General features: G+C 37.7%; 2 protein-coding genes across 7 annotated transcripts in view; one reads left to right on the top strand and one right to left on the bottom strand.

Annotated features, from left to right (window-relative positions):
- The window catches only part of L3MBTL3 (L3MBTL histone methyl-lysine binding protein 3), a 79,093-nt gene extending 59,346 nt beyond the window's left edge, over window positions 1-19,747 (top strand). For all 6 annotated transcript variants that reach the window (XM_083855997.1, XM_083855995.1, XM_083855994.1 and 3 more), the window contains exons 17-22: window positions 4,403-4,549; window positions 5,943-6,107; window positions 9,737-9,828; window positions 14,435-14,598; window positions 15,335-15,397; window positions 17,891-19,747. In XM_083855997.1, coding sequence (XP_083712123.1) covers window positions 4,403-4,549; window positions 5,943-6,107; window positions 9,737-9,828; window positions 14,435-14,598; window positions 15,335-15,397; window positions 17,891-18,034 — 775 coding nt within the window. In that variant the 3' untranslated portion in view covers window positions 18,035-19,747. The remainder of the gene's footprint in view (window positions 1-4,402; window positions 4,550-5,942; window positions 6,108-9,736; window positions 9,829-14,434; window positions 14,599-15,334; window positions 15,398-17,890) is intronic.
- A 1,944-nt stretch (window positions 19,748-21,691) lies between these two features.
- Window positions 21,692-25,413, bottom strand: part of SAMD3 (sterile alpha motif domain containing 3) — a gene marked incomplete at both ends in the record, with an annotated part of 35,131 nt that continues 31,409 nt past the window's right edge. Inside the window, 4 exons of the mRNA XM_083858075.1 lie at window positions 21,692-21,970; window positions 22,214-22,296; window positions 23,937-24,108; window positions 24,484-24,687. Of these exons, the coding sequence (XP_083714201.1) occupies window positions 21,692-21,970; window positions 22,214-22,296; window positions 23,937-24,108; window positions 24,484-24,687 (738 nt within the window). The remainder of the gene's footprint in view (window positions 21,971-22,213; window positions 22,297-23,936; window positions 24,109-24,483; window positions 24,688-25,413) is intronic.

Raw genomic sequence — 25,413 nt, 5'->3', positions numbered from 1 at the left:
ATATATTGCCACCAGCTGATGTGGTCACTTGGACACAAGCTACTCTAGACAGTCTAATCCATCCATTAGTCCAGTCTGGAGCTCTCATGCAGCCTCATCCTTTGGCAGTGCTCAGCAGTAACTTGCACTGAGGAGTAACTTGAAAGGCACTGAGGAGCTGCTGTTGATAACATTTCCAACCAGTACAGCTGAACCAGGAGGCCTGTCTGTGGTTTGATACAGGTTTGCAAAATATTCCAAGTGTTCATAAAGACTAATCATCTATATTTAAAAGTACTTAGTATGCAAGTTCTTAGACCTAACAGAGTGCTGCCTTGCTCTTCTTTAGTTTAAGAGAGAATCCTGGCCTATGTTCCCTTCTGATATTAGGTGTAGCTGAGAGTATTCCATCTGGACTCTGTGCTTCAGAAAATTTGCATGCTGTTACAAGATAGGAGCACCTTCAAATATCTGGAGAAGACTAAGGTCCATGCTATGAGCAGCCCAGTTTTATCCTCCTACCCTTGAACGTTACAGAAAAAAGATAGGTATGTAACTGCACCTAGAGATAGATCTTGAGTGTGATAGGAGAGCAGTTGCAAATAAACACAGGTGGGATATGCTCCTCAATGCTTCAGTTCCATCAGACAGTTCTGGAAAGGGCTGGTTATGTAAAAGCTCTGTTGGCTTGAAAATCCCAGGCTGGTGATCAGAGTGGTGCATTGCCTTTTTCCTCTCTTCATCTTTCATGATTCAGTAAAAACAGAAACTTATTTCAATGCTCAGTTTTTACTCAGCATATGCATGACTCTAGAAGCAGTGTCTCCCTCTCCTCGGAGAACTGTGTCATGGACACACATATTGCCAGCCAGTCTGCTGTCATTTCAGCAGTGCCCTGCAGACAGCTAATTGTTGTGCTGTGCTGATCCTTCAGCATTTGGAGATGGCTGATTACTCTGGTATGCGGGTGTGTGTGTGTGTCAGGTGGTATTAATGTGAATGTTTGTTTACTGAGGCAGCTCTGATGATAATTGAGATCTTTGTGTTGGGCTGGGTTCAAAGCTGTGGAGCAGTGCTGGGGGGTGTACAGCCCTGTCAGAAGAATAGCAGAGGTTTCGCATTGAGTACCTGCTGCTGCTTTTGCTTCCTGCCATTCTTCCTGAGCCTGTGGCAGACCTTGGTACCCTCAAGTCAAGGCTATCTGATCATTTTGGAAACTAACTTCTGAACTTCTGCTGTTTTCAAAATGGTGTGGTACAGCAAAATGTAAGTTGGAGCAGAAATCCAGGTTTAAGGTGACAGAAGAGTTAAAAATCCTTATTTAATATTAAATAACCTAAACACCAAGTTTTCTGAGCCCTTGAGATGAGTTGTATTAAAAACTTACAGTCCTACATAAATCAAATACTTCTATTATGTAGGAATAACAAGGTTAATTTTTTTCATTCTTTGTAGTAGACAAGTTAAACTGAACTGAAGGCTGGAGGCATTGACATTCAGGAGGATTTACTGATTGATCCAAAGCCATACACAGGTTCATTCATGCTGTGTTTTGTTGTAACAAAGCTAACTGTGGAAACCACAAGGGTTCTTTTTGTTGCCTCAAGTAACAATAACATCAAAGGACTATCAAGGAGTTTTTAAAAAATGATACAGCTACCTGAATGATTAATTGCAGAGAAAAAGTCATCTGAATCTAGTGTTCCAAAGCCTTGTTAATATTATAACTATTGTTGACTGAAACTGTTGTTCAACTTCAGGTTTTCCAGAAAATACTAAAGGTAAAGGCAGTATATAAGCAGGCAAGTTATAGTAAAGGACTGAATTTTTAGGCTTTTTCTTAGGTTTTTTTGTTTAGGTTTTTTTCTTAAATTTAAAACCTATTAATGGTGTTGGTAAACAGAAAACTGCTGGAGTCTGACAATCATATTGTCAGATTTCATTTTGATGTAAGGCTTGCTTAATAATACACAGCTGAAGTAAATACAACATTGGTAATGTTCAATGTTTCCTTGTGACAGCCCTTTAGCTGCTCAGAAGCATTGCTCAAAACACCTCTGTGAGCATAGGAAACCAAAAGAAAATTACATGGTTTGCCCTGTAGCAATGGCAGAACTGAGATTAACCAATATATTCGTGAACTTCTGAAAACTGTATTTCATCACAGTGGCATGTGTTTGTCGCAGCAAGAACTTAAATCACACTAGCATTGGTGCCTTAAAACCTTCTTCTGAGCAGAAGCCTGTATGTTTTATCTTGCATTTCTTTTGAAAGAGAAAAAATACTATTGTGATAGATGCAGCAGCATAAGACATCTGGCAGAGACTAGTCCTAAGACACACAAAACCAATAGGCTGAGAATAAATGTAAATAGACATATATAAATAGATTTAAAATAAAATGCCCCATTCTGCTTAAGAAAAAGTAGAAATAAAAGGTGAATGCTCCAAGTTTATTTTTATTGGTAAATTTTGTTCCATGTCTCTAAAAAAATTCATTATCACAAGCATACCATACTCCAAGATTAGTATTTTATAGCCAGTTGGGTGGCTGGACTCTATCTGATTTGGATGTGTAAAACAAAAAGTTCCTCAGAAGAAGGCAAAAAGATGATTGTTCTGTGCTTCATTGGATCACCTGGAGGATATGGCTGCATGTCCCTTTAAAGCACTGTACACACAGTTACGGAACCACATCTGCTTGGAGTAGCCTCAAACAGGGATCTCATCTTGACAAGAAAAACAGAGAGTATTCTATTTCTTTTTTTTCTCCATAATTCAAATTCAGCATAGCTACTCAAAGATTTTAAAATAATAATATAATATTAAAAAAAGAAAAAGTTGATAAGTTGATACTGTCTTGTTCTCAAATGAGCCAACTGAAGAAATCAAACATGTTGTCAATATCCTGTCTTGATAACCCCAGCAAGGGCTGACTGACTTGGCCTTAAGGAATTTTCTCCTTTTACGCAAGTGCTGATAGAAATGTAAATTTCCATCACCTTTTTTGTTTATCTTGGCAACATCAAAATTAGATCACCAATTTGTCCAAACCATTATAGGAGCTGTTATATACTCATTCTGAACCCGGGGCATTGTTGGTAAAGGAAGGGGAGAGTGTACAGCATAATTTGAATTAAAAGACCTTTTTTAATGCTGTGCTTTGTAGAAAGAAAACTAGAGTGAAAGCTGTTGTTTTCCTATTAATTTTTGAAATTTGGAGGTGGCAGGGCATATGGCTGTCAAAGTAGACTTGTTTATATTAGACAGTTCTCTTTGGAAATCCTGCACGTAACTATCAGTGAAACAAATAAAACATTGAAGTGATTTATGGAAAGATGGGTAGGTTATGGTAGCTTCTTTGTTGAAAAGAAAATAAGCAAAATTGCAGAACATGGGTTTTTTACCTTTTAAAATTATGGAAGTCATTGTAACAATACAGGTGAATAAGAAAGCATAATTTCAGAATAGAGTTAATGTCATAGCTCATGAGCCACAAATGGCACATCATATTTAGTCTGTCCTGTATCTTACAATAGTATTGAAAACTTGAGTGTGATGCTATTCACTGTTGTGACATGTAAATATTATTCAGAGTTTAGGATGTTTTCATTGATCTGTTAAGTATGTGGTCTGGCTGACTAATCAGTTGAACACTGCAGGGTATTCTACTAAAGAAAAATCCTAATTCAGCCCCATGTGTTTTAGTTTGTGTTCTTCTGTTCTTCTCTTTCCTGCTTCTTGTGCAAATTCAGGTTTTCTGACTTTGGTACAACTTTCACATTTCTTAGAGCAGAATTTACAAATCATTGTATCAATGTTCATTGTCAAATTATTTCCCTAGCAGAAGTGCAGGGAAATAGGGAGTGTTGAATGTTAAGAAAGACTGTAAAAATATCGCAGTCTCTTAATGAAGTCTCACAAAATGGCATTTGCAAAGATGGGGCACTCACTGCAGTAAGGGACTGTGCACCACTCCTCATGTTCTGCCCTTGAAATGCAGCTTTTGTGTAGACATTACATAATAGAAATAGCCTCCTTCACCTAAATAAATAGCCATGGTAATATGACTTTATTTGGAGAGACATGGATGTAGTCAAAGGCATCCTGTGTTGTATGTATAAAAACCATTAAAATCATGAGGGAGCAGGCTAAACATTTCTCAAGCAATTTTCCACAATGAATGTTGTAATAGAAATTAACAGAATTTGTGTTACACAAGTTGCTGTCAAAAGGAAATGCGAAGCTGAGTTTTTTATTCAGTGGATTTATTTACATTTGAAAGTACGACTACTTACTGCCTATTTTTTAAAATCTTCTCTATATTATTATATTGCATCTTCTTCTAGGAAATTCCAGTGTCATTTTGTTTGAAATCAGTAGTGTCTGAGAATAAGGAGTAATTTTTCTTCTTCCACTTCTAGCGCGGTCAGCTGTCCATATTCAGAGATGAACTTGAACAAAGAAAGCCTCTTACCTGACCGGCTGAGTGGGGAGATGCCTGCAGCCAGTCCTATCCCCCGAAACAGAAAAGTGGAAACAAATGAAAGATCCACCTCTCCTGTAATCAAGTAATTATGATTGAAACTATGTCCGTGACTAATGGCAGTATTTTACTTCTGTGTTCTCCAATGTGATTTATGACTGTGCAATGACTGAATGGTTTCAGAAAGGCCTGCCTATTTAGCATTTTCATTTACAGGGAAGAAAAGTGGTTTTTTTCAGTGTTTATCAAAAAGGTCATAGAGCTGTCAAAGACTGCTTACTGATTTTACCGTCTATGGTTTAACAAGACTTCAGTTTCATCTTTGGTGTAACTCTCTAGACTAGTAAGTGGTTAACTGGAATTTAAAATTGAATGTTGACCAGTTGGTTTCACTTTAGAAAATTATTTCTTTGTGTTTCTTTTGTTTGCTGCAGTGGCATTATTGATGTGACTGTAAATTGATGTAGCTCTTTGAAGAACAGCACTCTTCTGTCATTACAGTGGGAGTAGGGAATCAAATTACTGGGACTGAGTTTTGCAAGAATATTGCTGAAATCTGTGGCTGAAGCTTTTAAACAGAAGCACTGGGGAAAAAAAACAAAGGAGCGCAATACCAAGATTATTATTTTCAGATGATTATTTTATCTCAGAAATTGTGGATACTGATTCCTGTGCTTATTTTGTGCTACAGGGAAAAACAGAGAATTTAAGAAGGAAAGGAATAGAGGCTTCACTTTCTTTTCAGGGCTTACATTAATGTAAATGTGAAAGTGTGAATGATGTGAAATATGAAAATGTGAAGGTTTCCAGTTCCCACTGTAATGACCATGTATTTTCAATAGATGGTATTTTAAATTGCCTTCTCAGAGACAGTTTCAGCTTCATGCTTTAAAACCCAAAATGTTCCGCTGTCTAAGAGTTCTGCCTGATTTGATTGTTATAAATGTAGGGTTTTAGAAATCTGAAGTGACTTAATTACTCCCTGGCAGGTGGCCTGGATACCATTACAGTGAATCCAGTAGCAGTTTGAGCAAAGTCCTCAGTGGCAGAGACTGTGTCAAGTGCTGCTTTTTTCATTGTCCCAATTAAGAGGCTGCATAAAACATTTTAAAGGCTGCATAGTGATATGTTATGAGAGAAAAAGGATAGGAGGAAAGCAATACCTCAAAGTATTCTTGTGTTACAAATACTTAAAGTGGATAGCTTATTATCACAAATAATATTAGACAAATTCTGTTCCTGTTGAATTGCCTAATCATTTTACCACTGACTTAATAGAGTAAAGAGTTCTTTATTTTGATTTCTGAAAATGCAAAGTATACAATTTTGTTAGTAGCACAAAAAAACCTTCCCTGTATTTCTTAAACAAAAAAACACGTTGGATGTTTTCAGTTGACTTCTTGTGTGTAGAGAAAACAAATTAAACAACAGCTTAGCTGCTTCAAGTTTTAAATATTGTTTTAACTTTCTTTAAACAGTGACAGAAAATGCCCCAGCCCTGGTCATGTAGGCATGAAATCTTCACCTCACAATCGACCATCTGGGAAAACTGTACCAGAAACAACCAAGCTGGAAGATGCAGAAAATAAATCTCCTTGCAAGAAGCCCCTGTTATGTAATGTGAAAGAAAAGAAGACACCTGGGTAACTCAGTTTCTTTTAAAGTATTGGGTATTTGGAGTCAGTTTAAAATGCAATTTACCAGGCAAAGCAGCCAGTGATTGGTCTGTGGAATTCTTAGAAGCAGTGGGGAAGGAGATGGAAGCTCTTCAGCTCTCTTTATCTTAGAAACAGAGGAGGAGTATCACAAGGCATATAAGAAATAAGAAGTGCATGTCAGAGGAGAGGAAAAATACAATACAATTATTGGAAATTGAGATCTTTCTTCCTAGGTTTGTGTCCAAATTATTTTATATAAACAAATATGTACAAACATGGGAAAATTAAAGATAATTCTTTCCCTTTCAGCATCTAGCATGCATTTTTGACAAAAAATGACACGAGAACTTTTTTATACCATAAATACTATTCTCCAGTGCAAGTTTGGAAACTATCTTTGAAACTAAAAATATACAATACAATGTTTTCATGGGGAATATGTGAGGCAATAGGATTCCCTACATTTTTAATTAGTTACAGTATCACTACATTATCTTATTGACAATTTTCAAACAGAAATAGATGATATCCTGGAATAAGATGTGTCATTTGTTATATATTTACATGAGCGACATTACTTTGTGTTCATAATACATGAACTGTGTTAGCAATAATAGAGTCTTGAGATGCAGAGGCAGGAGAGTTGGTATTATATGATAAATAGCCCACAGTAAAGCTGATGATTGAAATGGAACTGTTTTGTTAAGAATTGGACTTCGATGTTCTTTATTGTGTCCCTTCCAACTCAGGATAATAAACAGCATTCACTACTCATACACTAGTGAATTTAAACAGCAAAAAAACCAGAAGTTGGCTTCAAGTGTAATTTTGAAATAGCCTGTGCTAAAAAATAGTTGTAATCATCATTTTAAACATACCTACAGTAAATTCACATTCTTTTTAGAAATGTTCTTTGGCTTTACAGACTATATCTTAAGATTAATTGAAGAAAAAAAATTTTGTCTTACTTTTTTTTGGAGGGTGTTGCCTTTAGAAGACTTAAGGTAACCAGTACTTGTGCTGTCTGTTCACTGTGTTGAGTTAATTTCATTAAGACAATAAGTCTTGTGCCAGCTTTGAACTACCCAGAGACTTTGCAGTTTGTATTTCAGCTGTTTGAATACACTGATGACTGGCTGCATTTTATCATCTAGCTTTCCTCATTCATTATGTATCCAGCAAAGTCATAGAGGACTTTCAGTTGAATAATCTCCCTTTGAAAAAGGCATGAAAAATAATGTTCACAACATTAGGTATATATGAACTGCTGGGGTTATAAAATATTGAGCATCTGCTTATTGCAATACCCAGTGGATCTTTTTAGATGTGTATTCAAAGTACACATGCATAATTGAAGACATAGATACACACACTTGTGTGCTCTTTACTTGCTGAGCTCATAGTGTGGATTTAATTATGTTTGACTTCAGTTCAATTGTGTATACCTTCTTATTCAAAGGTAATCTTAGGTTTCATAGAAGTCCTTCATTGAGCAACCAACCACAAACGATCCCAAACAGTTTTATTTTGTCATGTTAAATCTAAGTGGTACTCAGCAAATCTCTAGTTCCACTTACTCCTTTTCTTTTTTTCTCTCTCTCTCTCTTTTTTTTTTTTTTTTTTTTTTTTAGCTCTCTATGCATCAAGCAATTATATTAGAAAATTTTGGCTTGCAAAAATGTAATTATGTACATATATACTGCAATGTGTCCCTCTGGAATGTTCCTGAGATTAAAAATCATGATAAAAATACATGCTTATAGCATATGCAATTTTAGAGTATCTTTATAGTAGCAAAGGAATTTCATTGCAATAAAAATTCCATTCTGGAAATCTTTACAGTAAAGGAAGCTGAACACTCAGGCTTGGGAATCAAATTATACTGGCTCTAAAAAAAATGTGGTTTGTCTTCCAGCATCTTCCCCAAAACCTTTAATTCATGATACAGTCATATGTAACTAATGAGGTAAAATTTCTGTATGTGTGTTGCTATGAAAATTGCCCTCAAGAAAATAGGGAAGTACTTGTTTGGTCACAGGATTTGGTGATCTCTCTTCCTTGTATTGAATTATAGGTGTTGTTTTGCCTTTGGAATTAATTGCACTGGTTACTTTAGCATGTTACTTTAGAAAGTTTTCTGTGTTTGTGGAGTTTGGAAAATAGGTTTTAAGTGAATAAATCTTTCTGAGGAAGATACTGGGAAGAAGTCCTTTGTGGAACAATGAGTGATGCCTGCTCTATGCATTCCAGTGGTATTGGTTGTCATGCCATTATTATTTGTGTCCTGCCACCTGCCATACTAAAAAGGCTGGATTTCCTGATCTGCAGTGCTCATTTTGCAACATTAGTAGTGCAATAATTATATTAATAATTATATTTCTGTTAAAGTCAGTGAACTTGAAGCTCCTACTTGATATATAGTCACAGATGTTTTCTTGTATATAATATATAAATGGTATTTGGCAGTATAAATGAAACAGGGAATTAAAATGTCTGTTTTGTCTATGATTTGTGTTTTGAGGTTAGCTTATCTTGATACCCAACAAAGTGTTAGGTGTGCATCAGCTTTTTACCTGTGATTTTGACATTTGTTAAGGTGCTCTTGTTGACTCCTTCTGTGACAGGTAGTAAAGCATCAGTTCATATAGTAGTGGGATTTCTTGTAGTCTTCACTCTAAGAATCATTTTGTCTGGTGCCTATTTTTAGAAAATGCTCATTATGTACTTGGTATCTCTGAGTGCTCTGTATCTGTGATGGTTAGTAAGAATTGGCCAGTGTTCTGAAATTCTTAAAAAGTAAAAGTAAGTAGACACATAATGTCAGCAAATTCATATCATTCACATCTGTAAGAAACCAGGAAATACCAGAAAATACACCTGTAAATACCTTCTGAAGGCAGAGTTTGAAAAGGAACTTCCCAGGGGCTGATTTTGAGATGGAAATGTACACACCCACACACACCCCCCCCTTGAGAAATTCTCTTTTTTCCTCATCTCTTGCCCCATTTTTTCTCGATGGGGAAGACATTCCCTCTCTGCAAATTTTTGGGCTAGCAAAGCTTATGGAGGAGCTGGATACAAAGTAATTCAAGAGCAGATGCACAGGAATACAGATATTTTCGGTGGGATCATTAGCAGCTGCACAAGAGGGTGTCAGTAACTATCCTGACAAGGAGCTGATGCTGAGTGGAGATGAATGTTGGGCAGAGGAAAAGGAGTTGGTGTTATTTCAGACAACTCCTGAAAATGGCCTGCATAACCAGCCAGGATTTGTAGGACATGCAGCTATGTGTATGGGTTTCACCCTTCCCATCTTCTGATGTGGACACATCCAATACCTCCATTTGTGTATTTTTCAGTTATTAAGTCAAGTGTGTTGGTTTATGTAATGTTTTTACACTATTCTTGGGCCTTCTTTGTTAGATTTATGTCAGTAGCGATGCCATTCTGTGTAAGTCAGAGATAAGATCCTCTCTGTTTCTTTATTTTGTAATGATACACCATGATTTCTGTGGGAATCCTGATGTGCTAATAGTATTGCTACCAAGAGATGTCATCACGCTTAGTGATTTTTATGATGTATTAATAAAAATTGAACATTTTATTTTCCTCAGTGGAGTACTACAAACAAAGGACACCATAAAGCACAAAGAGTGTGAAGATGAGGAGACAGAAAATAAGCTGCTCATTTCAAATGAAATCAAAGGTAAATTGGCAGCATTTCATTTGTTTCAAACTAAGATCTGAAGAAGTGAACAAGTGTGATGTCCCTTGAAAGTCTTACAAAACTGTATTACAACTTATTTTCCACATTCACTGTTTGTGTCCAAAAATTTCTTCATACCAACACTTTTAGTACTGTGTCCTGGTTTGGGACAAATTTGGAAGGGAACTTCCAAAGGGATGTTCCCTAAAGGGCAAAATTCAGCCCTTACCCCTCCCTGTTCAGGAGATTATCTTGTCATCATCAAAGGCTTTTCCAAGAACTTCATTGCAGTTGTAAGGATGAGTGCAAAACGGCTAGTAATATTAAAAAAACTTATTTCAATTATGTTTTTCCACTCTTTTAAAAACAGTTTATTAAATCAGTCCAATTTGTAAAGTTATAACATTCACTTATTGCCTCAAAAGTGTATTGAAAGTTAAAGCATTTATACATTACAGATACAATGCAAAATTAAGGTTACTTACTTAACCCAGCCTCAGTCTTGTTGAGGGTGATGGCCAGATTTTGGCTCCTCATTGGTGAGAAAGGAAAATTCTCCTATGGTCTCCAAAGATTTCTTCCAATGTGGACTTTTCTTCTGTTCAGTGATTCTGTGTGGATGTATGTACTGCTGTAGCAAAACTCTTGGCTATTCACAGATCCAGTTGGATGGATTGAAGCAGCTGTTCATTAATAATTTTTATCCTCTTTGTTTAGAAAGAATACAGCACAAATCCAGAACATCAGAGTCTTATATTTGCTAATTTTTTCACATGTGAAGCTTAATATATCAAGCTTGTTATTAGAGTGAGCCAGTGCATTGTCTCAGTGCAGCTTTTGCTGCAATAATTTTATTAACTGATATAAGGTCCGTGGAAGTTAAGTGTCTGAATTTCCTAATCTTAATTCCTTGTATTTTTAGATTATTTTCTTCAATAAATTTTTTGTGCAACAAGCAATTTTTTGTGCAATCAGGCAATTTTTTGTGCAACAACAGTTTGTAAGGCTTTCATTGAAATTCATAGGAATTGAGTAACTCTGATTCTTTAAGAGCTACATGTCTTACCTTTTAAGTGAGCTCATATCTGTAAAACCCAGGAAATTTTTTGAGACTAGTAGAGCTGGCATAAAGATAAAATTAAAGTAGTTGTTTATTTTTAATAATTAACCTTTGATACATCTTTTTATCTTAAGACACAATTTATCTGCCAGTACTTTTCAGATAGATCTGAGGCACTCTGCTGAGTGTGTAAAATTTGAGATTCCATCTATAGTAGGAGCTGCGAAAAAGCTGTTAGTGTTTTGAAGTATGGTGTAGTTGAGAATTTTAGAGAAAATGAAGCATTAGAAGAAGCAAGTCTCTAAAGCAAATAGAAGAGACTTTTTCATAATTTTAACTATTTTGTTTCAGCAGGAAGGAAACATGCAGTTTTGATGCTAAGCTTTGCATTATTTGACACAAACAAAAAAATCAAGTAGTTGGGAGCATTTAAAATTGTCTGGGATTGTTTTTTTAATTCTAAGAAAATAGGCCTGAATTTGTGAAGCATTTTGAACTTTGCAGAACTGACTGTTGGATAAAGTTTCACCAACAAGCTCTGCTTACTAGGTTCTTGCATAGTTAGATTTAGGAAAATAGAACATTTTCTTACATTACTGTCTGGAAAAGTTGTCCTTTTTAAACACATAATGTTGTGTTATTATGTGTTTAAGTAGGATGGCACATTTAAGCTGTAAGATGAAAATGAATCATTAAGTTCCTGCTATCATAGTTGTGGAAATCTCAAGATCAAGTAATTGTGGATTTGTGGACTGTCACTGTTGGTACCTGTGCTGGTTGCCCTGGCTTTTTGGCATGTCATTTACCTTGTTATTCTTTAGCTTCTTTTGCCTTTCTCACTTGACAAGTTCCCTACTGATAACTTTATAAAATGTCTACTGCTGTCTTCCCTTTGTTTGGAGAAAGATTATAACTTCTTTTATGGGCATAAATCTTGTGCTTAAAAACCTTATATATGCTAAGAGCCAGACCCATGCAGAAGGCAATGAGCAGTGTTAATGGTCTCTCATTAATGCTAGAAAGTATTTGCCACTTGTCTTCTTTGAAGTGTAAGTTTATCTTTTAATCTGTGGTAACTCACCAAGCCGCTAGAGATGAACTATGAGAGAGAAGGATGGCATAAGTAAAACAAGTAACAAGGTGGCATAAAGTAAAAGAGCAATGTCAAGGCAGGTGGGCTGATGCTGAAGCGAAATTTCAGCAGAGAAGAACATGGATTAGGTTTAAAGTGTGAACTTTGTGCATCTGGCTGCTATCTTGTGGAGCTGGCAAGCAGATTTTGTTTCTTCACTTAAGTGGTTGAAGAAGCTGTTTGTGGTTCTGTGGTGAAACTGGCTAACCTCTGGTGCACCTCAAGTTACTCTTCTCCTAAATGCCCCAGTTGAGACATAACTTGGAATATATCTAATTTTTCCTATGGCCCAGATTACCTCTCTTTGGGAAGCAGGGCTTGCAAAGTGAGAAATACTCCAGAGATGAAGGTAGAGAAAACGTTTATCTGTCTCTTATTAGAGACATAGATTGTAGCCAAAGTGGTTCTGGACTTCTGCTACAAGGTTACCCACACTAAATCTAAATTTCCTTTTTTTTGGTGTTGTGATTGTATCTGCTGCAGGGCTAGGGACTTCTATTTTTTGTTTTCTCCATCTAGTTGAGCAAACAGGCACTTTACATGCTTCATTTGTGTTCTTTGCCTTACCTGTGAGGCAGATACAACACAGACTGAGAATGCTGCTCACTGTGCCTGTACCTATGTGCTGTTGAGTGTATACGTGTGTTTAAATGTGTGATTTGTGTGGTATTTTCTTCACACAGTATTACAGTCTGCCATTTATGTGGCAGTATCAATTGCATGTTTTGTGAATGAAAGGAAGTATATTGCAAGTTTTGTGAATGAAAAGAAAAAATAGCTGAACACTTACATTTTCAACTCTTAAGAGACTTTGTCTAGAAGGAAAAGATCAGAGGATAAGGATGGGGAGGGGATTCAAGGAAACAATTAGAAAGATACTGTTCAGTAAAATATGCTTTACATTCAGCATGGTTGCTACCTGGCAATACACATTCCTTTCTTACTGAGATTTTTATTAGTATTAGAGGCTCTAAGGAGCATTTGTAAAACAACAGTGAAGTATAAAAAGACATTTAGGGAACTCTCTTTGAAGAATGAGAGTATAATGGTAGTAAAATATTAAGGAGTCTATTTTAAAAAAAATTAATGAGTGGGCTGTCAGTGCTTATTAAATGGCTTGAGAGTCAACTTCAGAATAATAGACATTAATACGAAATGAGGAAAAACCTTGAAAGTAAAAAAAATTAGGCTAGAGGAGCAGAACAACACAAGCAAATGTAATAACATCTTGTGTTTGGTGTATTATAGACCAACCCCATTGTACTGGCAAAAATCCATTATGGGAATTTGTGCCCTAGTTATTGGGCACAAATATGTGAAAACCAGAACCAGTAAGGACTGAGAGTACTTGGGGTTAATAGCAACTTCTCAAAAATGAAAGTAGAATGAAACTGCAACAGAAATGAGCAATCCCAACAAAAATAGCATAGGGATTTGTGAGTAACTGCATAAACCATGTCATTAAGGAATATTAGACATTAAGAGTGTATTTTGCTGGCAGTTCATTTAGAAGTGAATTTCAGAGGTTTTCCACAATTTTACTTGGCAGTTGGGAAGCACTCGGGCCTGATTCAGATAGCAGGCATGTTGCCTCTGCACTGCCAGTGGATCTAAATGAACAGGGATGTCATGTGCAGTTTGACATTATTCAAGGCATGACTCTTCACTCTTTCCTGCTGCACATATCTGCAACTGCTGCTTTTCTCCAGACAACAGCAGCATGTGTCTGAAGACACCCTCCCACCAGTACATTACCTTTGGGGGCAGTGGGATGGGAGATCATTCCTTCCATTATGGATGAGTGAGATAAAAAGCAGCATGGAGGAGTTTAATGTTATTTTCCAAACAAAGCATTCAGTTAAAGTGGAAGCAGAGAATTTGCAGACATTTGCGCTTTTTCCTCAGAAGAACTGAAAAACATTTTGTTGTAGATGAGCCATAAATGTTGTGTGGGCTGTAACTGTATAATTGATTCACTTGGAATTTTGTAGCAGTGCAGTGCTGCTTTTGATTTTCTAACAGCTCAACTCCAAAATTAACTTAATTCTTGTATTGCTGTACTACTATTAAATGTGGGTGTGATCTATTGTACCAAAATATTTAAAATTGTTTGACCTATGGTGTGTTATGCTAACAGCTCTGATGGCGTGAAATTGTGTTGCGTTGAAAGGGACTTCTTCCATGTAAGAGTAGTTATATTTATAGAGAGCCAATATAATGATAGCCATACCAGCGGAAGAGCAGTCATGGCACTTCCAATTCTGGTATGGCATTCATGGCATTTCACTATTCAAGCAAAACTGTTCAGCTTGTGTAGGGAGGCCCTTGAATAGAAATGAATGTGCTTTTACTGTGACTGATCTCATCACTGACTGAGGGATTTAATTCTTTTTTCTTGCTTCCTGTTGCTGAAGATGTTGAGGAACCCAACACGCAGAGGCTTCTCTCTCAACCAGTTATCGTGTCTTCTAAGCTGCAAATCCCTGGCCTGCCCTTGCGCTGGGAACAGCAGAGCAAGCTCCTTCCAAGTGTAGCTGGGATCCCAGCCAGTAAAGTTTCTAAGTGGAGTACAGATGAGGTAGGTTCCTCCTTTGTCTTCTGTCTTATTACCACTGTCCTTGAAGGTTGATTCAGAGCCTTAGATTATCCCCATAGATTAAGATTAATAGATGAGTACTCAGAGGATTAGACTCAGCCAGACCTAATGTAACTGATCCCCAAAATGTTCATTCCACTGCCATCCAGCCCTAGAAGCAGAAATATTAATTCATATGTGTATTGATCCAGATAAATATCTGTATATATAAAAAAGCATATTCACTGGTGTTGTAAAGAGATGTGCTAAATGTATGGACCAGCATATCAAGTGCTCATGGTCTCCACCACCAACATCCAGTCCCCACACAAACATTCTGGAGGAATGGTGTAGGGGTAATGCAAGAAGCTATTTCTGGATGTAACAGACTGCTTTGGAGAGTGAGAATAGAGAGAAACTGTATGGATATGGTCAGGCCATAACACCTGATTTTAAGATTAGAGCCTCTGTTCAGGTATGTAACAATGCTTGGATAAACAGAATCTCATCATTGCTTTACTTTCACAAATACCTGTGACTGTTCTCTGCACCTGAGGCAGTTGGATCTCATTTAATCAGAAAAACAAAAGCATGACTCTATGCACTTACAGAAGCAGATGGAACACCTAATGTGAGACTGTAAAAACAATAGCTAAAAGACTAATGATTGTCAGCCTTAAAGACTATTTTGAGAAAACATGAGTCTTACTAAATCTTTTGTTGTATACTTTGGTGGCAGGTCTCTGAATTTATACGAAGTTTACCAGGATGTGAAGAACATGGCAAAGTGTTTAAAGATGAGGTGCGTGAATTTTATTTCCGTAAGACAGAGACAATGAAGTTTGGTAGAAATGCATATAAATTAATAGGATGAAGTGTATGGAATCATAGAATCATCAGGGTTAGAAAAGATTTTTAAAATATTAGGTCTAGCCCTCCAACCCAGCACTGTCCCTGTAACCTCTAAACCTTATCAACCAGCACCAGATCCAGATGGCTCTTAAACTCTTCCAGGGATGGTGACTCTACCACCTCCCTGGGCAACCTATTTCAGTGCCACATTGCTTTAAGTCAGATGCAAATGTGTGGAAGACTAGGTTGGTTTTCAGATCGTGAAGTAGGAAGAAAGTAAAGAGAAAACCAGCCAAGTGTCAGCCAGGTGTTTTTCCAACTTGTTCCTGCCAATTGAAATTCCTTACAAACTTTGTGATTTACTACTGTTCTCTCTTGATCTGGTTGGACAAAATTTATAAGCAAATAAGTTATTTTAGTTCTCTGGGATGTTAATAAATGAAACAAGGCAGAACAGTGGTTCAAGATAACAATCTCTTAAAACTCTATATTACAACTGATCACTTTTAGCTATTGACTCTCTTCCTCCTGATATAGCCAATTTATGAACGTGATTTAACTGAGCAGGAAGTGAGAAGATCTGAGGGTTCTGATGAGGTTCAAAGGAGCATGTACTCACCTTGTGAGCATGCCATGTGTGCATTTCTGTTATCTGAGAACATTGCTTTTCCAAAGCTGTCATTAGAAATGGATAGGGCTTTTAGATACATTAGGCCTTATAAACTAGGTTGGTTGTCTTATTTTTTTTTTCTACTCAAGAGGTTTGTTATTCCTGTAATGCTTAGCCTCAAGAAGGCAGTTCGATCACAGATGCCAGAGTGAATATTTCAGGTGCTTATCCCAGCCAGAGGACCTGAATAGGCAGAGTCAGCCAGCCTTTCAAGTGAAGAATAATTGTGGTACTTAGACTTGAGAAGGCACCTCCTGAGGAAAATGCATACAGATGGCCCTGCTAATCTCCTGCAACAGAAGTTTTCAGGCTATGCTGTAGACTGTAATGATTATTACAACTGCATATCAAAGGACTGATACCTCTGGGCATTTGGCACTTGCCCAGATGCTGAGCATTTTACTGTTCAAGACAGGATCTCCTCTATGTCACTTAGGGTGTCTCATCAATGAACTTTAGAAATAAAAGTTGGGGTATTGCTAATCAAGTCAGCAAACAGCAAGTGCCACGGAGATGCTGAATCCTTAACACTTTCATTCTCAGAGGTGTGAGAAAATATTTCCCTTCTCTAGGACTCAGCCTTTCAGGCTTTGTCTGTGACTAGTAAATTAAACCTCCCCCACTGAGGTCAGTGAGGTCATTGAAGCATGGACTGGCCAACATCAGTAGGTAGAAGATGCTGGTTCAAACTTCTGCTATGGAAATGAACCCTCACCCTGTTTCTGTTAAGATGCTTCAACTTTTTATTTGGGTAGCCCCAAGTTCACACACTTCAAGTTCTGACTCACCAAGTCTGGATTTGTGTACAAAAGAGTAGAAGTAATTGTGGGTTACCACATGATGCTGTTCTGACTGCAGTGTTCGTCAGCTTAGAATGCTGGCTGTCCTTTGCAGTGTATCTGATTCAGAAAACTTGTTTCCTAGCCCTACAGAAATTTTAGACTGTTTTTATCTCAGATTAGTATCTTTAAGGCCAAGCAGTGCTCCTGATTTAACCACAGTTGCATTTTATGTACAGCTGTCGATCTCAGGTTCCACTAAAATTTTACCTATGGATACCTAAGTGATCAAAAGGTTGCATAGGAAATGTTGGCCCCATTGAAGCCTCTGGAAGTGAGGACTCTGAGGGCTGTTTGTGTTGGGATTTAGCACTCCTCCTGAGAGAGTGATTTGCTTACAGGAGAACGTTCATTTTTAATGTTTAGGAAAATATCACCACTACAAAGAAAAGATATTCCGTGTTTTGAAATGTTCCACTTGTGTCAAAGAGGCAGTTTTATTAGCCTGGCCCTTGTTTTCATCCGGGATCAAATTCATTTCAATTTGCAGTTTAGTGAGCAGAGAAGTGATGGCCTGAAGGGGATTCCAGCTCTGTACCTGGGAGTGAAATCCAGAAGCTTTCCCTATGGATACTTGCATAAAAGGAGTAGTTGTTTAAAAGCATTGCTCTGCTTCAGTATAGTTGAATTATACTTAATTTACACACTTTACTTTTCAACAGGTTTTATATTGTCAGTATGAAAATAAGAACTGTTCAGCTAAAAATTAGCCAGACAGTTGTTTTCAAGCAGGAGGAAGATCAACCTGTTCTCTTGGACTAGCTGTCTAAAAGTTGAAATCAAAGCTCTCCTCAAAGCATTTGAAACTGCTTGTATTCAGCCAGTCCTTAACTTTGTCTGAAGTTTCTGGGGCTTTTCTTTTCATGTTTTCTGAAACGTTTGTACTGCTACACTATGAGACCTATTAATAGCTTTGTGTGTTTTTCTTTTCAAGCAAATTGATGGAGAAGCATTTCTGCTAATGACCCAATCAGACATAGTCAAAATAATGAGCATTAAACTGGGACCAGCCCTAAAAATCTTTAATTCCATTCTGATGTTCAAAGCTGCAGAGAAAAACTCACACAATGAACTTTGAAGATAATGGAAAATGTGCACGAACCAGCTTTCTCCACTGGAGCTCATGTTTTATTCAAAGCACAAAGACTCACTAGAAGTGTTGAGTAAGGACTCTCAGAAAGGAAGAAACTTAAGTTCAGCACTGGTGGACTATTTATATTCTCCTGGAGCCAGTAGACATCTGAATCCTTCTGGGAAGTGTTCAAGCTTTTGAGAAGGTACTGTGTAACAACCGAGTCAGCTGGTCTTATTTACCAAACTAATGGCGCTAATTCTCCATGGATGGTTAGGATCCCTAACCCTCTCTGGACATCAAGAAAACCTTCATTAATTATTTATGCTGTATTATATAAGGGAACGTTGATATTTTTTAAGGATTCTTGAATTGTACTTCGTGTACCCATTTTACTTTTCAGAAGCTTTTACTTCATTTTATCAAAATAAAAACTGATCAGCCAAAAATTAGGCTACAGGTAGCCAGATGAGACTGTTATGGCTAATGTGTATTTGTGCCATAGTTTAAAAATGAAACACTTAATGTTACATATGTGACACTTTATGCTACAGCATATTACTTTACAGATAAATAAAACTGTCTGTTTGCTTGTAACAAAACAAACCTTGTTGGGGTTGAAATTATAATGCTTTTTTGATAACTGAATGTTTTTACTTTTGCACGATTACAAAAATGTTACGTGAGTTTTGCCACCAGCATCTTTAATGTATTTTATCAAAAGATCAGTATAGAGAAGGCAACTGAAAAATAAAGTTTGACTTCATGGAAGACTTTTTGTCTATGCTGCACAGTAGAGTCCCAGCCATTTACATGGAGTTTGCTACAGTCATTCAGAATATGGAGGAAAATAGGAGTATTTTGAGGCAAGGAGATTAGCAGAAAAGAAATTACATTCAATTGTGTCTGCACTTCAGTCTTCAGCATAGTTACCACAACAATGGATAAAAAGCTGTGCTCAAGCTAGGACTGCTACCCTGGTTTCATAGTCAACAGAGGTTTGTTTTCCCAGTGATGGGAGAATTATTTTAGTTACCACTTTCTAGCTGAAAACTCTGATTTATAAATTAGTAAGGCATAGGGGGAAAGGCAAAGCATGAGGAAAAAGATACTTAAATGCTTGTGGTGCACTGGCACATCCTAGGTGTAAAATACATGCAATTCACTAGGTCATAAGCAGGCTGCAGATGTCACCAACAGGTACTGAGGTGAGGCAACTTCCTTTCTTGGAGGATTATTATAATGATTTGTCAGGGAAAGTCGTTGCACTTGGTATATATACATGCAAGATGTAAACCAGATGCACTTTATATGGGAGAAAGCCTGGCTACCTGGACGCTGAGGACTGCTCCAGAATGTTACTTTGCAAGAAGAGAGAGAAGAGTTGGATCAGGATTTTCGGCAGCCCTGTGTTTAGTGCTGCAGTGGGCAGTTGCTCAGCTGTAGAGCTGAGAACAAACAGCATTTCTGTTGCACAGAACTGGGAGAATTTTACATCTTCCCACAGATTTTGCTAGGCTTTTCTTTGGATGGAGTTCTTAATTTTTCACTCTCTGTGTCCCTTCCAGATTGTGTAGGTGACTGGTACCTGCCATAATATGAGGTGAAACAGGGTCAGTATTAAATAAGTTGCATTGCTCTGTTAATTTCCTTCCATAGCATTGCATAAATAATATTTTTACATTTTGTTCAGTATGTGTACATTCAAATTGCACTCTTATTGTACTACAATACAAATAAAACCTGAACTGGAGCCTCTGTTACCTTTGTGTGTGCCAGGATTCTCGGCTGAACCCAGCTGCTCCTCATGGGTGTGGTGTGCAGCAATTCCTCACCATAGCTCCGTGTGGCCAGTAGTTTTAAAACAGCAACTTGGTACTGCTGTGTGCCCTCTCCCTTAACACTTACTCCCAAAGCTCACATCCCCCTGGCCATTACAATCAGAATGCCATTTATAGCCCTGGACTTCCTCACCAGCAGCAGCTGAAGTTGCACAGGCACATCAGTAAAATCAAATTCTTCTGTTTTCTTTCATTCTCTCATTTTCTGTAGTTTATTTTCCTTTACCCTTTGTGTCTGTCCTGTGTGCCAGGTCTACACCCTGCAGTGATAACCAACGAAGAGATCTGCAGCTCAACAGAGATTACTTGGGGATGTTAGCACCTCCCTGAATTTTTATATACAACTACTTACAAAGTACTGTGGTTTAAGAAATGGATTTGAATTAATACTATTTACAGGATGTAGAATAAACCTCACTTGAGCCCAATTTTTTATTCACGCAGCTATCACATACAATAATGAGGACATACATAATCCTTACTTTTGTATCCCATGAGATGCCATAGCTGAGTGTAGCCACCTCTGTTAAAAAAACTACAGCCAACAAATTCACTTGGAAACTAAAACCACTCATCAGACCTACTGAATCTCTGAAAGGGTATTTGGCATTGGTTTTTGTTTTGCATCGGTGGTAGCCCATCCCTCACACTGGTAAAGGTAATACCTGCGTTCCATGTGAAAAATCCTGTTTAATGGTCATTAAATGCAGCCATCTCCTCTCATCCTGAAGGATCTCTGACTGTAATCACCCCTGCACAGCCAAGCTTTAACAAAGCTTGTGTGATCTTCTATGCTTGTGTTTGAGTTTACCACAAGTGCTGCTTTGCCTACACTGACATTTTTGGAACTAGTGGGAGATTGGTCTCTAACAGACAGCAGTGTTTTAATAAAAGGCCAGTTTTTATTTCTAATTAATGCAATGGATCCTGGCTCCTGTTCCTATCACCAGGCACTTGTCCAAAGTCGTGCACTGCCAGGCAGTATCCCCTGGGATTTTCAGACAGGAGTCAAGACTAGAGGGGTGTTGGAAGAATAGACAGGAGGTAAGAATGTTGGGGGAAAGAGAAGGGTCTGGAAGAAGAGAGGAGAGGGTTTCCACTGTGTGTGGGCAGACAGAGTCACCATGTGGAGAAAGCTGATTTGTTCTGGGAACAAATTTGGAAAGAAAATGAGGCGTTCCCTCTGCAGTACCAAAGCTGCAATTACCAATGCACATGGCTGCATCCCAGATAAGTCATTCTTGCTACTTTGAGAGCTTGTCTTAGAATCCCTATTTAGTAAATTCAGGATTAATGTTAAAACAAAATATTTCATACAAGAAGAAAACAGTAAAAATTCATCATCCTGCAAATTAAAAATCAGGCCCACCATTTTAAACAACAAAAATTATTATATTAGGCTCCCAGCAATCATAATATTATGACGTAATGGTAATAAGTAAATGCTTAGTTTGTGCCATTTCAAAACGTGTTTTTGTATTACCATCTAAAGCAGTGAAGTGCTCATGTTGGCTCACGATTTTTTTAATTCTCACAATCAAAATATCTGAATTTTTCAAATGCTCTGTATAGAAAAATAATACATAACACATGAAGTAATCTAGAAAATTTTATTATCTCTAGACTGCTCTAAAATCTACATTTTAAATAATGAAACTGCTTGAGTTTCAATTTTTTTTAAAGTAGCCAGTATAATACAAAAAGGAGGGTATTACTAAACATAACTTTTAAATATACATACACTTTCACTAGAAAGAATGGCACAAAGGGATTTATTTTGACAAAATATCAAATGCTACTGAGAGGAGTGCTGGATGCACCATCAGATAGTGGATGCTTGGGTGCCTCCAGGTCCTCCTGGTGTGGGCAGGGATGCTGGGCTCCTCACCTCAAAGACCAGGGACTCCAGGAAGTTCAGTGTCCTGTGGATTCTCTTTGGGCATGGGATATCAAACACATGGAATGCAGCCACCAGCGCCGCCAGAGCCATGGTGCAGTCATCGAGCTGGGCTAACTCCTCCCTTTCTATGTACAGGGCAAACTCGCATGAATTCACGTTGAAGGGATTCTTCACTTCCATCACTGGTGTCACTGCCTTTACCTAGATTTTAAAAAAGGGTATTTCAAAGGATGACGCAGCACTGCTATGATGAACAGGCCAGAGAACGAAGCCTGATAACACTGCTTTGAAGTTAGGTAGGATTTCTATGAGTATTTCTACTCAAAAGGCAGGCTAATGTCACCTCTTCCCAGAACTAAGCTGAGCCACCAAAAAGCCAGGTGATAGGCATATGCAGGTGATACAAGGAAGAGACACCAAGGCTGCTGGTGCTCTGTCTCCTACCTCCTCATTCACTGCAGCAAACAGACTGGAATCATCTCCAAAGACCTCTGGCAGGAGTAAACATGCAGCAGTCATTTTCATATCTGTCAAAGGCAAGGATTTCTACTAAATTACAAAGGAAAACTTTCTGGCTCTGCAGTATCATCCTGGAAAAACAGATTGCAGCCTATGTAATAGTTAACAGCTCAGTAGTGGAGCTATTGTACAGTCCACTTTCAGGAGCAGTTTGTACCACAGTCAATATTTAGGCAACTCAGCTGGTAATTGACATTAGTATCCAAATAATTCATGAGACTCTGCTACTCAGTATTATGATTCAATTTTCCTCACAATAAGTAAATTGGCCTTTGGGTTGCTATTAGCTGAGTTTGTCAGCTGAGTAGTCTTCCTGCCCCCATTGTCCTTCCCTGACTCCTCTCTTCCCAGTGAACTAGATGTCCAGAGTCCTGTTGCCAGGACTCCTCTTTGAAGGCTGTGGCACCAGCTGGTGCCACGGAACCTCCTGGCACCTGGTACCTGCTATCCCTCTGACTCAGCTGTTATTGACTATAACATCTTTTTTGCAGGTCAGCCTTCTGGTGTCATATGCTTCACTGAACTTACCTTGCTATGCATTTATTAACTAGATGCCAGGTCAAGCTGTTTGTGAGAGAAAAACAGAATAATAAAGCCTTGGGACTTTACTAAGGTATGAGTCAAAATCTCTGCGAACATGCTGTATAAGAAAAAGGGAAATTACTTACTATATCCATAGATCTCCCAGGCCAAAGCTATGAAAAGAAAGTCCATAAAGGCTTTCTGGATTAGAGTATTCCTTGAAGAGTTTTAATCTATCATGAGTACTTTTGGTTTTAATATTCACAAAGGAAACCCCCACAATTTTAACCTACACTGCTTGCTTCTTTCAAAGATGACCTGGAAATAAATGGAGGGAAACTGCTACAGGACACACATTGTGTGACCTTGGATGGACATCCTGGCACTATGCCTGTTTGACAGAAAGTGAGTCTAAGGAGGACTCAGAGAGCTAAGCTTGGGCATAGGCAGTGGCAGCTGGGGACAAATGGCAATTCTGAGTGACTGCTTGAAAAGTTTTGTCCCTGCAGCACCACACTCCCCAGACTTCTCAGACTGAAAGAAGCTGAGTGTCAGCAGGTGTTTGCTCCCCCACAGCCAGGGAGCCAAACACACCATTGTACATGGACCTCACCAATCTGTGCCCTTTCTCCTGGAGAGTGTCTCTGCAGAGATGAGCTGCCTGAAATGGTTAGTGGGAACTACTTCTTTAATTTTACTGGGATAAAGATTATAACCATAGAAACTTGCTTTGTAAAGGAAATTGTGTCTTTTTTTATGGGGCTATTTCTAAAGAAGAAAATTAGTTTTCTGTGGGTATTTTTAGAAAATAATAAGCACTCATGTATCTAGAAATACATACTTCTGCTCATCTAGCAATACTTATTTGAAAGTAATTACTTACTTTATCAAACCTGCAGACTTTTATTCAGTTAAAATAAAAGTTTAAATACTTGACTGACTTAATTTTCCTACTAATTTAGTAGCTTTTATTCACAATGCTTCACCATCACTATATATTTTCAAAGAAACCATTACATTTTTAAAATGTGTTTGCAGTACAATTGAAACTAGTTTAGTTACATAAGTAAGAACAATTAGCTACAACAAAACTCTGATATTCAGAGCACAGGAGATTTGTACTGACATTTCAGAACGTCTTCCTCTGTGTGCTGCTTCAGATTTTCTTGCAGCATAATGTTAATTGGATTATTCCTCACCACATACAAGGACAATATGTTTTCTGAATAAATCTCCAAAATCTCGACTGTTTTCTTATAAATGTCCATGTGTGTGAGAAGCTGGAACTCCCTAAAAAGCTAAAAGAAAAACAAGCATTTGATATTGCAAACCTCAAAACCAAAACTGTAAACAATGCATGCACTTTGAAGACAGGATAAAACTCAGTTAAATAAGATTATAAACCAAGAGGGTGATTTAATTTTTTTTCAAAGTGGGGAAGGAATACATCAAGTAACACCAAACAGTGACACTGGTGGTATGTGTGGCACCTTTAACTCAGAATTGAACTGATGAACCTTTCAAAATGGGATTAGCTGCAAAAATATGAGTTAGATTAAAGAGAACATTGCTGATGGATACTTTAGTGGAAATATCCTGTGAAATACATGCCTACAAATGTACCACATCTATAACACAGAATTCAATGTCATTATTAAAAATAGCTCTCTTACCTGATAAGGGCATCTTAAGAAAGGAAATAGTCTAAGAATATCTTTTAAAGGTGCCTTATCACTGATCATCTTTCTCCGTATTTCTATTGTCACATTCATCCTGTTATCCACTTCTTCCCAATTCCTCTGAGTTTTCTTGTATTCTCGATTAAGCCACTTAATATGTAAATCCATTGCACTGCCTTCAAGATGAGCAGGCTCTTCCTATGAAGAAATGAAGGACAGAATTGTAACAAATCAGCCTTTTTATCTGATTATTTAGCTTTTTTAGCTCATGTCACTTGATATGACCTCTGTGATTAGAGCATAGTTGAGCTCAGCAGAAGGGGTATTGGTGTTTCAGTTCCAGCTCCCTGAACTCACCCTCATATTCTAAGTTAGACTAAGGTCTGTTTTCATATAAAACTGTACCTCTCAGCCAAGTCCCCCAAGCTCAAATTGCATATTTGAGGCTATTCATGAAATTCCTGTTTCTGTGTCTGGTTTGTCTCATTGTGGTTTATTGGAAATGAGTAGTCAGTTCAAATGACAACTCACTATTTAGCAATATTAACTCTGTATTACCAAGAGAAACAGTATTTTCCTCTTACCCCTACAGGTCCTAAAAGCAGGACAACTAAATTTCACATTTATGCAGCTGGAATTTTTACCCCCAAGGAGACCAGCTGAACTAAAAGAACTTATTGAAAACCATTATTTGAGCAGTTTGATGGTTTGTGTTTTCAAAAAGTGTTTTTGCACTTGAGGATAGTTAACAACCTTCCTCAAAATTATCGTTATTGTTCCTGATGTAAGTAAGAGGAGGGGTGGCAATCCAAAGCAATACACCAACAGCAGTTGCTTGAGTTTTTGTAGCTTATACATCAGTGGACACAGTGAATTTGCTCACTGAAGCAAGCTGAGGGACATAGAGATGCACAGATACCATCT

Source organism: Zosterops lateralis (genome assembly GCF_965231275.1).
Source record: "Zosterops lateralis genome assembly, chromosome: 3".
In the NCBI taxonomy this organism is placed as follows: Eukaryota; Metazoa; Chordata; class Aves; order Passeriformes; family Zosteropidae; genus Zosterops; species Zosterops lateralis.
The sequence above is the reverse complement of the archived record's forward strand: the minus strand, read 5'-3'. Positions and strand labels throughout refer to the sequence as shown.